Here is a 14,378-nt window from a genome sequence, read left to right as displayed (position 1 = left end):
GCGAGGCCACCTTGCAGGCACGGACAGCGTCCGCTAGAAAAAGCTGCGCCAGTGATCCAAGCTGGAGGAGTGGGTTGAGAAAGACGTTAAAGGCCACCGTAGGGCTCTGTGCACCCTGTGCTCCCACACACACTCCCCACCAGCCACACCAGGCTGCTCTGTGAACACACCCCTTCCACACTTGAGCCCTGATCATGCTTTAAGATCCCGCTAGCAAGTCACCTCCCCCATGAAGCCCCCCTGGCTTCTAAAGCTGAGGGAGTTGGGTCTGTCCTTGCATCGACAGTTCCACAACAGCACGGACTGTGCAGTGGGAATTTGCTGGAAGAACTCCCGATTGAAGGCAGGGTCTATGGGCAGGGTTTCCCCCACTGGGCACCCTGGTCTGTTACGTGATGGGGTCCCTGGAAGGAGGGAGGTGAGGGTCCAGACTTTCTCATCAACACCCCTGACCCTGGCACGGGCCTGGTTGTCAGAGCCAGACAGTCCCTTAGAGATCACAGTCCAAACCCCTCACTGACTAAAGCCCAGAGAGGGGAGCAGATCTGCACAGGGTCACACAGCGAAGTTGGCCTCCTCACTTCACGCCAGAGCCCTTGATCTTTTTTCACCTGGAGGCAAATCAAGGCCGCATCAAAGGCCCGAGGACCTCCCCAGGAGGGGGCACATGGATGCAACCCACTACTGTACCCTGTGCAACCATCTGAAGAAACGACTCAAACTGATGGGGGAGGGACTTCCCTGGTGGTCCAGTGGTTAAGACTTTGCCTAATGCAGAGGGTGCAGGTTCAATCCCTGGTCCCCTGGTCGGGGAACTAAGATCTCTCATGCCTCACAGCCAAAAAGCCAAAACATAAAACAGAAGCAATATTGTAACAAACTCAATAAAGACCTTAAAAAAAACCCCAAAAAAACAAAACTGATAGGTAGAATCTTGGAAGCGGGAGCTGTGGGTGGGATGTTAAGATGCTGGGCTGTGAGTGTGGCTGGGGAAAGGACAGCCCGGGGTCACAGTGGGGGCCCGGAGCGGTGAGATTTGTTTTCCTACCTCAATATTTTGAGCGCCCTCACCTGGCCTGCCAGTGGCCCACCACCCTCAGTGCCCAGGCCGGCAGCAGGATGGCCCTCTGGGCATCTGTTGAGTCTGGTTTGCTGCCCTTGTGCCATGCCTCCTGCTTGGGGCGGCTGTGCCATAGGTGTCGCCTGGCCCGCTGGGTCGCTGCCGCAGGTAGCCCCAGGTCCATGGTACCCAGGATGTGCGGTCTGAGCTCCAGACGTGGGAGAAAGCGGCGCACCCCCGTGGGTACCAGTTCTGAGTGGGTGGGTTGACTGGCCAGGACAATGGCCAATGGGGTGACGGGTTGGTGATGTCCCTCCAGGGTTGTGGGGTTTCACGTGGGCTACATTTGTACAGTCCTGAAGAGCATATGGGTGTCCGAAATAAATCACAAACAGATGTACATTCGAGCAAGTTCTGCAGATGCTGAGACCCCAGCGCAGCCCCTGCTTCGGTCAGGTTCTCAGGTACAAGGAACAGAGAGACGGACCCAGGCTGATGGTAACTGGAAAGGAATCAGCAGTGGGGAGCCCAGGCCAGTCCTCCCCGGGAAGGACAGAGAGCCCAGGCTTGGAAGACAGACCAGAGCAAAAAGCAGGCTGCTGGACAGCCAGAGCTCAGCCACGCTCACCCACAGGACAGCAAAGACACCTCCGCTGCTGCTGAATAACCCAACCCTGGGGCTAGCACTGCCATCCCAGGGGCACTGGGCCTGGGACCCCCCACGGGTGTGATGGCCCTGCTGCCCCTGGAACCTGGAGGCTGCTGCTGGGGGAGTCTCGGTTGAGGCCCTAGCTCCAGGTTCAAGGTCAAGAGCAGAGGGGTCAGATTGTCCCAGCCCAGGTCATATGCCTAATCCCTGGCTGCAAGGAGAGCTGGGAAAGCAAGCTTCTGGCCTTTTAGGTTCTTTCATGCCCTCTAGGGAGGCTTTCCTGAACTTGAGGAATAAGAAAAACCCTACAAATATCCCCTAAATTGTGGAGTTTGTGCGAATGCCCAGGTGAGAGGAGGCTGGTGCATTGCCTCCTGCAGGCTCTGGTTAGGAGGGAGAACCCTCCAGGTGCTGAGCTGGCTCATGACCCCATGAGGCCCGTCCACATTTGGGGTTGGGCGGCTGGCCTCCTGGTCAGCTTTCGGTGGAGTGGCTGTCTAGACAGGACAACATCCAAACCCCTGATCCTGACTTTCAGGACCTTCCAGCCAGGTCCCAGCTGCCGGTTTTCCCTCCTGTAGTCATCACCCCCGCAAGCCACCTCCCCAAGACACACCCTCGGCGGCACCCGCCACATTCCTCCTCTTCTCCAAGGCTCAGCTTGCCAATGGGGGGGGTTAGGGGTGCCCAGAGCTGCAGTTAGGGTGGGCACTCACCATCCCAATGGGGCAGAAAGAGGGGGTAAGCGGGGGTGGCCAGGGTGCCAGAGATGCTGAGGGAGGCACCCTATACACACGCACGCGCATCCACACACACACACGTGCATCCACACACACATGCACGCACACGCACACGCACACATGCACCCACGCAATGCACACACATATGCATGCACGCACACACATACACACACGCACGCCCATCCGCGCACATGCACACATCCATACACACGCACATGCACACACATGCATGCCCATCCACACACACATGCACGCACATGCACGCACATGAACACACAGGCATGCACATGAACACACATGCATATCCATGCACACACGCACGCACATCCACACACATGCACACGCACACGTGCACACGGGCACTGCCCAGGCTGTCAGAGAGAGACCTTCTCCATTATTAATGATCTGCTTCAGGAGAGAAATGGCCTCGATGAATAAAGTCTTTCTTTCGGTCCAGGAGGCGGGTAGGGGGAAGTCAGGCAGCTGGTGCTTCATTATTTCCTGAATTCTTTGCTGTAGGCTCTGCACATGGGCTTAGGAGAGAACATCAGAGGGAGAAACTGAGGTGGCCCTCAGCATCCCCGGCAGGAGCTGTCTGTAGGGACCCCACTCCCCATCTCAGGACGGCGCTGGCGCTGCTGGCAGGGGCCGCCCTGGCAGAGCCTGCGGCTAGTCCTGGGCACTCTGTCTTGCAGCCAGGCCTGAGCTGATGTGGGGAGACCCAGCCGGTGGCCCGGGGTTCTGTCCAGCTGGGAGGGCCCACAGGGTGGGGCTGAGAGCCCCCCTCATGCATGTCTATTCTGGGCCTTAAGGTCACCTCGTTGTCATGACAACCCCAGGAGGTTGGCAACACCATGCCCATTTTAAAGATGAGGAAACTAAGTCTCAGAGAAGCTTGGGGGCATGCCAGGGCCACACTGCACTCATGGCCTCCTGGTTCCAAAGTTCAGGCAGTCTTGGCCACAGGCTGTGCTGCTTAGCTTTCCTGGGCCAGGCCCCTGACAGGACTTGGAAGATGGGGAGGGGCTCCCAAGCCCCCCAACCATGTCAGAGTAATGGTTTACTAATGTCCCAGGCTAAGGAGTACCTCTCCTGGTGGAGAGGGTGGACGAGGGTGGAGGAGCCCTGGGCCATGTCCTCCAGCTGGCTGAGGGCCAGGACCCCGCTGCGAGGCCCACAGGCAGGGCCTGGGATGGCCTCCCACTTGAAATGGGTGAAGGGGTCCTGACAGCGAGGAGAGGAAGGGCCGACAGTGGCTGGGCACGAGCAGGGCCACACAAATGCCAGGAGGGGCCGAGGCCCGTGTACTTGGCCCATCAGAAGGTGGGGGAGGGAGGAGGCCGGGGGAGTGACCACCGGCTCATCCTCAGGACTAGTTGACACTCGTCTGTCTGAGGGACGGTCTGCCGGGGCTGTCAGGGAACGTTAATGGCCACTCCAGACTCCCTCCTCCTGAATACGGGGCTCTCGGGCATCGAAGGGGGGAGCCCCGCGAGGGGACACCACCTCGCTCCCTGACGCTTCTGTGCAAGGAGGTGACAGAGTTGACGAGGCCTGGGTTGCTGAGGAGACAGCAACACAAATTAAATCCCCGGCCAGCCTGCTTTGAGGCCCCAGTGGCTTCTGCTGCATGTCAGTAAGACCCAGGGCCTGTGCGGGCCTGCAGACCCCTCCGTCAACCCCGCCTGACCCTGCGAGTCCATCGCACCTCCACTGCCCGCCTCAGCTGCTCTGCGCGTGCCCGCATGCCCGGCTGGAGCACCGCACAGCTTTGTACCTGCTGCTCCTCCGCCACACACTCCTCCCCGCACCTCCACACTCCTCCCCCGGGCCCTGCACACGCCTCCCCCTCCCCCTGCACACGCCTCCCCCTCCCCCTGCACACTGTTCCCCCCTACCCCTGCACACTCCTCCCCCCTGCACACTCCTCCCCCTCCCCCTGCACACTCCTCCCCCCTGCACACTCCTCCTGTACATTCTCCCTGTCAGGCCTCAGTCAGACCAGGTGATGGGAGACCCCTCTCTCTAGGTTGCCGTTCATCATCCATATCAACACCTGCTGTGCTTCCCAGCACACTGCTTATGAACCTACCCTATTTATTTGTTTCCTGGTGCATTTCTTTCTCTTTCTCCTGGAATGTCAGCTCTGAGAGCTGGCCCTGGCCTGCTGTGTGCGCTGCTCTTCCGCATCACAGAGTCCGACACCCAAGAGGCCCTCACGTCCAAAACTCAACAGTAAAAGAACAAAGCATCCAGTTAGAAAATGGGCAAAAGACAGCCACAGGCATTTCACCAAGGAAGACATGCAGGTGGCAAATAAGCCCACGAAAAGTTGTTCCACATCATTAGCCATCAGGGAAATGCAAATAAAACCATAAGGAGATATCACTCGTACCATGGGAACGGCTAAAATCTCAAAAGGTCACATACTATATGATTCTATTTATACAACATTTCAAAATAACATTTTAGAAATGGAACAGATTAGTGGGCCAGGGGTTCAGGATGGGGGGAGACGTGGAAGGGGGGAGGTGGGTGTGGCTATAAAAGGGCAACACGAGGGGTCCTCGTGGTGATGGAACTGTTCTGTGCTGTGACTGTGGTGGTGGAAACACAAATCGACATGTGATAAAAGTGAGCAGCACTACACACACACGAGTGCATGTATTATAAAACTGGGTAAAGGGTATTTAGGGGCTGTTTTATTTTCTTTTATTTTACATCTTTATTGGAGTAGGATTGCTTTACAATGGTGTGTTAGTTTCTGCTGTATAACAAAGTGAATCAGCTGTACATACACATATATCCCCATATCTCTTCCCTCCTGCGTCTCCCTCCCTCCCACCCTGCCTATCCCACCCCTCTAGGTGGTCACAAAGCACTGAGCTGATCTCCCTGTGCTATGCGGCTGCTTCCCCCTAGCTATCTATTTTACACTTGGTAGTGTATATAAGTCCATGCCACTCTCTCACTTCGTCCCAGCTTACCCTTCCCCCTCCCCATGTCCTCATGTCCATTCACTAGTAGGTCTGCGTCTTTATTCCTGTCCTGCCTTAGGGGCTGTTTTATTTCTTACAACTGCAAGTGAGTCTACAATGATCTCAATAAAGTTTCCATTAAAAAAAGACTCTCGTACATACAAAAAAAAAGAATACTTAAAAAATACAAACACACACAAACTCTTCAATGAATACCCTAAAATGCCCCGGTGAAAGCCCCCTAATGCTCTCGTCATAATTTGCCTGAGACCTTCTCCCTGCCTGCTCTTGCCTGATGCATTTTAACAGCGGATGGAGCCATCCCTCCACCCTCCATGGGCCTCAGGGGATGGTCAGAGTTGGGTGGCAGAGACCAGTGAAGCCAGAAGATCTGGGTTCTGAGGTCACACAGCGTCCCCAGCAGTACATCTGGCCACGTAAGCATTGTGGGCCAGGTCCCAGAAATGGCCCTAGGCTGGCCCCAGGGACCTGCAGTCTCCTCGGAGCCTCACAAGGTCCCCTCAGGGCAGGGGCTGCAGGTGGTCTGAGCCATTTCTGGCCACTCACCCCAGACTTGCAGCTCCTGCCTAGCCAGTGGGGTCCAAGGGCAGGTCTCAGCTTCCTTCCAAGTCCCTGGGTCTGTGGGCAGCAGAGCAGGGACAGAAAGGGCACTGCACTGGCGATGCACCTACTTTCCAGCAGGTACTGAGCTGGGTGCTTTATTTAACGCTCACACCAATCTTTCGAGGTTCCGTGGGCCCTCCTGCAAATTGCCCAAATCCTGTAATAGGACTTTCTCACACCCTCTCACCAAGCTCACCACGTTACCCGTGGTGTGTGTTCTCTCTCGGCCAAGGGCAACAAGGAGTCAACCAACTTGTTCACCTTCAGGTGTGTCCTGCTGGGCTTTGGCTGGAGGGGGTGGAGCATCTGGGAGAATCTCGTGCCTGGTACAGGGGATGACTTAGACTCTGGGTGCCCGTAGCATCCCTCTAGCTCCAGCTCTGAGACTCAGCAGCCCACATAGTGGGGGAGGGTGGGAGGGGCTGGAATTTAATGCTGTTGTTTTGTTTTCATGGCGTTGTTATGGTTACCTCAGCGACTGCTACTAGCTCTCCTTTTACGATAATGATTTACAGATTCCCTTTTAAATGAACTTACTGAAATTTAAAATGTGAGTTAATTTAAAGGAAAAATAAGAAACAATAGCACAGGTTGTGGCAGATAAAACCAAATCGGGGGCTTCCCTGGTGGCACAGTGGTTAAGAATCTGCCTGCCAATGCAGGGGACATGGGTTCGAGCCCTGGTCTGGGAAGATCCCACATGCTGCAGAGCAACCAGGCCCGTGAGCAACAACTACCGAGCCTGTGCGTCTGGAGCTTGTGCTCCACAACAAGAGAGGCTGCGACAGTGAGAGGCCCGTGCACCGTGATGAAGAGTGGCCCCCGCTCGCCGTAACTAGAGAAAGCCCACGCACAGAAACAAAGACTCAACACAGCCAAAATAAATAAATAAATAAAATTAAAAAAAAAAAAAAAAAAACCAAATCGGTGAAGGCAGAGTACAAACAGCTAGTAAATTTGGGGTCTGATCACGGACTGAGGTGTCCCGTTCAGTGACCACTCCCTGCATGTGACTACTGAACATTTGAAATGGGGTTAGTCCAAACTGAGATGTGCCATCAGTGCAAATACACACTGGGTTTCAAATCCTTCTTAGTAGAATGTAAAATAGCTCATTAATAATTTTTATATTGATTACACGTTGAAATAATATTTACACTGGGTTAAATAAAATATATTATTAAAAATAATTTTTTTTTTTTTACTTTCTTTAATGTGTCTGCCGGACCATTTAAAATGATACCTGGGGCTTCCCTGGTGGCGCAGTGGTTGAGAGTCCGCCTGCCGATGCAGGGGACACGGGTTCGTGCCCCGGTCCGGGAGGATCCCACATGCCGCGGAGCGGCTAGGCCCGTGAGCCATGGCTGCTGAGCCTGCGCGTCCAGAGCCTGTGCTCCGCAACGGGAGAGGCCACAGCAGTGAGAAGCCCACGTAATGCAAATAAACAAAACAAAACAAAACAAATAAAATGATACCTGTGCCTTGTAATGCATTCCTATTGGCCAGCGCTGTTCTAGATGGTTCTCAGAGCCGCCAGTCGGGGGGTGTGGGGCCGCCTCCCGCTGCCAGGGCACACCCTGACCCCATCTCCCCTTTCCTACCCAAGTCCAGGCTAGCGTCAGTCAGAGCTGTTTCAGAAAGGTGGTCTGGTGGAGTGTGGAGGAGAACTGGGGGACAATGAGGCAAGTGGCTAACTTGGGGGGCTGCCCAAGTTGAGGGGACGACGGTGGGAGGGTTGAGCCAGGCACAGGCGGTGGGATGGGTGGTGGAAATACCAGTGTGATGAGTATTTAGGATCTGCTGTAGGTGTAGGTAGTGATGGAGGGGTCAAGCTGACTTCTCAGTAACTGTGACACTGTCACCATGGAGATGGGTACCGGAAGCGGAACAACCCCTCATGCCTTCCAGCTCCCCACACATATGGTCCAGATTCTCCACGAGGACACTCCATTCTCAACCATCATCTGAGAGTTTTCACCACCCCATAGAAAGAGGCCAGATCACTTTAAACAAACCACTGGCACCTGGACCGGGACATCCCACCTGGTGGCTCCTCAGCCCCAACAGGTCCCCAGAAAGGCCAGTAGTCCACAGGGTGGCTGCCCCTGCTCACTGCCCCATGCCCAGCGTGCACCGCTCCGTCCTGTGGAAGCCCATCTGGTCAGGCCGTTAGGGGCACTCCAAGGCCAGACCATTGAGCAGCTGGCTCAGCTTCTGTGGTTCTTGTCAGCTGGGCTCCAGAGAACCCCCAAAGAGTATCTCAGAGAAGGCTGGGCAGAGGTGACCTGTGGGCACGTGGCAGCCTTTGGGGCGAGAACATCCAGGCTCCCTTCCTCAGAGGTAATGTTATTGAGTCAATGCATATGCAAAAGGCACAGCTAACTTCTCCCAAATGTTTACAGGCATTTATGCAGGAGACACAGCATGAACAGTTTCGTAAGAGCCACCAGGACCCACTGGATGCTGGTTCAGAGACACGCTTAGCTGAGGAGGGGGAATTTCAAGCTGCTTGATGTTATTGCAGTCAGGACAGTGGGAAGAGGTCTGTGGTCAGCCAGACAGGGACTTGATTCCTGGACCCTCACCTCCTGGCTGGGCCACCTTGGACAGAGTACTTGACCACCCTGATCCTCAGTTTGCTCATCTGTAAAATGGGGATAATAACAGGGCTTCACGGGACTATGGAGAAGGTTAAACGAGGTGACATATACAACCCCCCCCCAAGCAGGAGTGATTAGCACTGTTCTTCACCCTTCTGATGCTCAGTGCAAGGGGCAGGCCAAGCCCAGGGCCCAGTGACATCAGCGGGGACACCCAACTCGCTCCGCTCAGCTGGCTGCACATGAGAATCACCTGGGAGACTTCCCCATCTCTGCCTGCCCGGGGGCTGCATTATTGACTCAGTGGGGCCTGTGCTGCTCTATTTTTATAAAGCTCATCAGCCAATCTGAAAGTGCAGCTAAGGTTTAGAGTGCTTATCCCACCGGATAGGAAACTCTGGGCCTTGTCTGTGGGAGGAAGGACTCTGGGGTTCGCAATCTCCCTCCTTCCCGGGGTGGCGGGGAGGGCGGGGCGGGGCTGGGGCTGCCTCGAGGCCAGAGCCTGGGCCAGTGGGGATGTGCAGCCCTGCTGAGCTGTGGGGCTGCCTGGCACCCTGACCCCGTCCATGGGTGCTCCTGCAGGCAAGCTCACTGAGCGCCCACTCATCTTTGCTTGCTCTATTTCCAGCACTTGGGACAGATGGCAGGAAGTGGCAATGGGCGTTGTGTCGTGCGGGCCCCAAGGATTTGGGATAGGGAGGCTTCGGGGAGCCTCGATTCTCCTTCCACCCCTGAGCACCAACAGATACGGGCCAGGCGCCCTGCCTTCTGAGAGGGGAGCTGAGATTGTCACGAGTCCCCGAAGAACACAGGCGTGCGTGCACACACACACACACACACACACACACACGCCTGGGTGCCGCCCCTCCCAGAGCGCTGGAGCAGGGGAGGGGAGCACTGGCTTGTCCCTGCCCTGCCTCTGATGCTGCCACCTCGGCCAGGACACGAGCTCTTCACCTGCCTTTTGCTGCCCAGGCAATGAGGGCTTCTCATCGACCCAGGGGTGGACTCTGAGCTACTCACTGACAGCATTCTCCCGTTGGGGTGCCCTTCCCAGGCTCTACTCAATAATCCCAAAATGATAACACTGACACTCCAACCATTTACGGAGCTCTTGCAATGCGCCAGGGGCTATGCTCAGCGGGTTGGTGTAGGATCTTATGTATCTAGGAGGTCGATGATATTTCCTCCTGGAAAACGAGGAGACCATGGAACAGAGGACCTGAATAACTTGTCTGAGGACACACAGCTAGGGCAGGAGGGGGCTGGGACTGAGCCCAGATCTGCTGATGCAGAGCTGGGCTAACAGCTGGGGAGGTGCAGCTGCGTTATCTCTGCAGCCACCTTCGCTCCTGGCCGGGCTGGTCAATTACAAATAGCGGGGGTGGGCCTTGTGACAGGCCAGGAGGCCTATGTGTGGGGCGGGGCAATCTGCACCACAGCATCCTGGAGCTTGTGGTGGTGGCCTCCCCACCTCTACACCCAGCCCCCACTGCTCAGCACAGGGCCCGACCTCAAGTGGGGGCCTGGCAGAGGCTATGAGTGCATCTGAGGCTCAGATGGGGTGACTGAGGCCCAGGGAGGGGATGGACCCTGCCCGAGCTCACGGAGTCACTTGGGCAGGGTTGGGGCCAGAATTTGGCTCTCTGGGCTCACTGCCCAGAGTGCCCATCTTGAGAGAGGATTTCTTTTTGGCCTCATCCCACAGCATGCGGGATCTTAGTTCCCCAGCCACGGATCGAACCCACGCCCCCTGCAATGGAAGCGTGGAGTCTTAACCACTGGACCACCAGGGAAGTCCCAAGAGAGGATCTTAAAACAGGGCCAGGCATGGCACCAGCAGTGAGAATTCGGATTTACCCCTTGCCTGCCCCGGAGGCATGTGCTGGAAGCAGGAGAGGACCGGGGCCGGCCGCAGAGCCGGAGATGAGGCCGGCAAAGGCCAGCAGCTGCTCTGCCTAGCTGAGGCAGAGGGCCAGCCTGATGGAGGGCAGAGCTGGGCAGAGACTTCAGGCGACAGATCAGAGCGGGGAGGCTGGGCCAACCGGGAGACGGGACGGGCCCCTCTCAGCTGTCCTGCCCAGCTCAGCTCAGCAATCCCCCTCCAACTCTGGTGCCTTCAGGTCCCCTTGGTTCTCTCCCTGTCACATGGCCGCTCTGTGGCGCTCTAGGATGTGGGCTGATCACAGCTGACAGATGCACCCGTTCCAGGGAAACATCAGTCCGCTGGGGATGGGGAGATGGGGAGGGCAACACAGCGACTCACTCCACACTGCACCCTCCTTTCTGTTCTGTCTCCTTCCGGCCCGGGGCTGGAGGACCAGCAAAGGAAGACTTGCCAAGTTCTTTCCCTTCTCCTTTCTTTGCCTTGGAAACCAAACTTGCCCCTCTTCCTCACAGAGGCCACATTCAGGGCTCTGCAGCCGCTCCTGGCCATCACCAGAGATGCCTTGGGGTGGGGCGGGAGAGTAGATGGGCCCCAAGCCAGCCCGAGGTGGCAAAGCAGCTCCCTCTCTTGCAGAAGATTTTGATGAGAAAAGGGCTCCTGATATCAAAATGCTGGGGTCCTTTCCTTTGCAGCTCTGGATCTGCAGCCCAGTCAAGGGGCTGTGGCTGGCTCAAGGTCACATGGCTAACCGGGAGACGTGGCCAGGGGCGGGATCTGACTTATGTGCACTCTCTAAAGGATTCGGAGGGTGCAACAGGCCACGACTCCATGGAGCCAGCCCCCACAGGGATGGGGCACCTCCTCAGCTGCCTGGTCACAGGCACACCCCTCTCTCCCTGTAGCCTTCTCCCATGACCTCCCCATCCATCCCCCCAAGCCCTAGGCAACTGAGCTTTAGAGCAAGACAGAGCAGGGTTCAAATCCCAGCTGTAACACTTTATAGCTTGCAATCATGGGTGGGCCTCAGCTTCCTCATCTGTAAAGGGAGCGCAATACCAAGAGCAACCTCGGGGCTGCCTGGGGGTCCAGGGGAATAATGCAGGTGCAGAGCCTGCTGGAAAGACCACGGAGGGAGGAGTGGCCACCTCAGGGCTCCTGCCCTTCAGCCTTGACCTTGTCCCAGGCTCCACCCAGAGAAGAGTCAGAGCCACCACACTCCCCATTACAGTTCAGGGCTTTGATTACTTTGGAAATAGGGGAGAAGATTAGGGTCCACCTCCCACAAATGCCCTGCAAGAAGGCAGGAACCGGGGCAGGTAGGGGGTCCCGATGGACATGCCGGGTCATGAAGACATCCCTCCCTGAAGACCCAGGAACAGAGCCTGCAGTTCTCTTTGCTCCTTTCTCCTAAGAGTTCACGGAGCTCAAGTCCTGGTGCTGGGCTGGACAAGCCACCCCACCCCGCCCCCCCATCCCCACCCCACTGGAGCCTCATGTCTGTGAAAGGGGAAGTGGCAGTGCCTGCCCTCCCAGGACACTGTGAGGATCCACAAATGACAGTGACAGGCACTGAGGGTGGCTGAGTCAGGCAACTTCCAGCCTGTGCTCTGAACTGTAGTCCCTGTTGCCACTAGAGGGGAAGGTGATTTTCATAATCCTCCTGCTGACCTTGGTGAGGGACCCAATGGTGGCTTCCCTCAGACCGCTGGCCCTGCCCGGCCCAGCACCAGAAGGTGAGGGGCCCACTCCAGCCTCTGGCCAGCCCAGCTGCAGGAAGGCCCCCGGCAGGCACCGCGAGATCTGCTGGGGCCTGGCTGTGAGGGAAGGCGGAGGCCAGTGTGGGGTCACAATGGCCAAGGGAAGGGGAATATGCACCTGCGGGACTTGAGCCACTCACTCCACCCATCCGGCAGGGACAGGGAGTGGCCTCCTGGCAGGTAGGGCCAGCAGAGGAAAGGCAAGAGAAGGAGGATTGTCCCATGCCTGGTGGACGGAGTGGGCTGTGTGCACACCTGTGTGCCGCCTGACTCTGTAGAAGTCCCCACCTCTGTGTGCACACGGGCTGTGCAGCACGGGCAGCTGTGGGCACAGTCGCAGGGCATGGCTGTGCATTGCACGTTCATAGTGACGACCCTGGATGCATGGGACCTGTGCCAGCTGTGGCACATGTGTGCAGCGAGCACATGGCACGTGAGCGTGCGTGCAACAAGGCGCTAAGTGTCTCTACTTCTGCCCTGTCTGCCTGAAGGTTGTGGGAGAGGCTTAAGGTGCCTGGAGAGAAAATACCTTTTCAACATGCCCTGTTGCCTGCGTCGAAGGGTTTCCTGTCAGCACTTCTGCCAATCCTCCTGGCACCCCTGAGCAATGGAGCAGATAGAGCAGGGGTGGCCTGGGGCTCTGGGGTAGTGTGGCCTGGAATCAGCAGCCACAAGCCCACTCTGGGCTGCTTGTCCTCATGGGTGACAGAGAGGCAGGAATCCATCTCTGGGCAGGGGGTGGAGTTGGGGGAGACTGCCAGATGCCAGCCCAGTATCCATTCTTCCTCACCCATAAAACCCTGATTTTAGTCGAGATTTATTTTTGCCCTTCTTTCTACTTCCTGCTGCCTGTATGTGCTGGCTGGAGCTCCAGCAGCCATTTTGGACCTTAACGTAACCTCAAGAATGGAAGCCAGTGAGACAGATGGAGCCTAGTCCCTGCTGACCGTAGGGCTTCTGTGCCAGCCTTCTATTGCCTCCCTCCGGACTTCTGCATGAGAGAGAAATGCAAGCAACCTTGGTCAAACCACTGTTATTTGTTCTGTTACGAGCAGCCAGATCTAATCCTGGTCTTTCTTCTTCCCTCCAAAGCAAGACTGTCCCAAACACGTGGGGAGCTGGCAAGGCATCAGGACAGATTTTCTGAGTGTTAACTATCCTGGGGGTTAGCTTATTTTCCTTTCCCTCTTTATTTTTCATTTAATTATCCTTCATCCTTCCCAACACCTCGCTACCATCTCTTGAACTTTGTTCCAGGCATTTTCCTTGCACTCTCTGTCTCCAACCTCCCAAGCGCCCCACAGAGTAGGAACTAATCACATTCGTCCTTGTCAGGGGTCTCCTAGCCCTTTAGGAAGTGGATATTCATTAATTACTTGGATAATTAAACGATGCACTCACTGACCAGCCTTCAAGAGTAAGACACCGCCTCCCAGCACTCAGCCTTCCCCCAACGCAAAAGGCCATGGGCCCAGGCTCAGGGTCAGCACTCTGGCACCTGTCCCAGGGACTTAACTGAACCAGGTGGCTGACCCCAAGCTCCTCTTCCGTCCGGCTTCTGTTCCACAAATACCTAAAGCCCCTGCCGTCCAAACGGGGCCCCAGGAGTCTAGCCTCCCAGCCAGGACACCCCAACACTTACTTTCCCAAAAGCGACCCTACAGGAGACAGCAGGGGCTGGGGTCAAAGGAGGAGGCACAGCAACGCTCCCTGGTCCAGGGCAACCCCCAGAAGCTCCCGGTCTCCACCCGCGCCGGCGCCTACCTTGGCCCGCTGCATCCTGGGCACCAGAGGAAACTGTTGCCGGCTTCCCCACCGCGCAGCCGAGGAGAACAGGACTGCCGGGCCGGGCTGGCAGCTGCCTCATGTTTGCTGGGACCCAGACGTAATTGTTACCGGCGGCTCCGCGCCCGCCCCCTGTCCACCCGCCCTCCCTGCGCGCTTCTACCCTAAGCTCCGCCCCTTCTGCTCTGTCTCCTCCCCCGCTCAACCTCCCCCCACCCCGTGTGTGTCTCTCCCTCTCCCTCTCGCATCTTTTCCGTCTCTCTCCCAGGCTCTCCGTCCCACTCTCTGGGTATAAAC

At 56.7% G+C, this 14,378-nt stretch overlaps 1 protein-coding gene across 1 annotated transcript in view; it reads right to left on the bottom strand.

Annotated features, from left to right (window-relative positions):
* KCNIP3 (potassium voltage-gated channel interacting protein 3) overlaps positions 1-14,163 on the bottom strand; it is a gene marked incomplete at both ends in the record, with an annotated part of 91,072 nt that extends 76,909 nt beyond the window's left edge. The window contains 2 exon segments of the mRNA XM_079720494.1: positions 14,061-14,141; positions 14,143-14,163. Of these exon segments, the coding sequence (XP_079576620.1) occupies positions 14,061-14,141; positions 14,143-14,163 (102 nt within the window).
* Positions 14,164-14,378: the final 215 nt, after the last annotated feature.

This window comes from Hyperoodon ampullatus (assembly GCF_949752795.1).
Source record: "Hyperoodon ampullatus genome assembly, chromosome: 15".
In the NCBI taxonomy this organism is placed as follows: domain Eukaryota; kingdom Metazoa; phylum Chordata; class Mammalia; order Artiodactyla; family Ziphiidae; genus Hyperoodon; species Hyperoodon ampullatus.
Note: the sequence above shows the minus strand (reverse complement) of the source record. Positions and strands in the feature narration are given on the sequence as shown.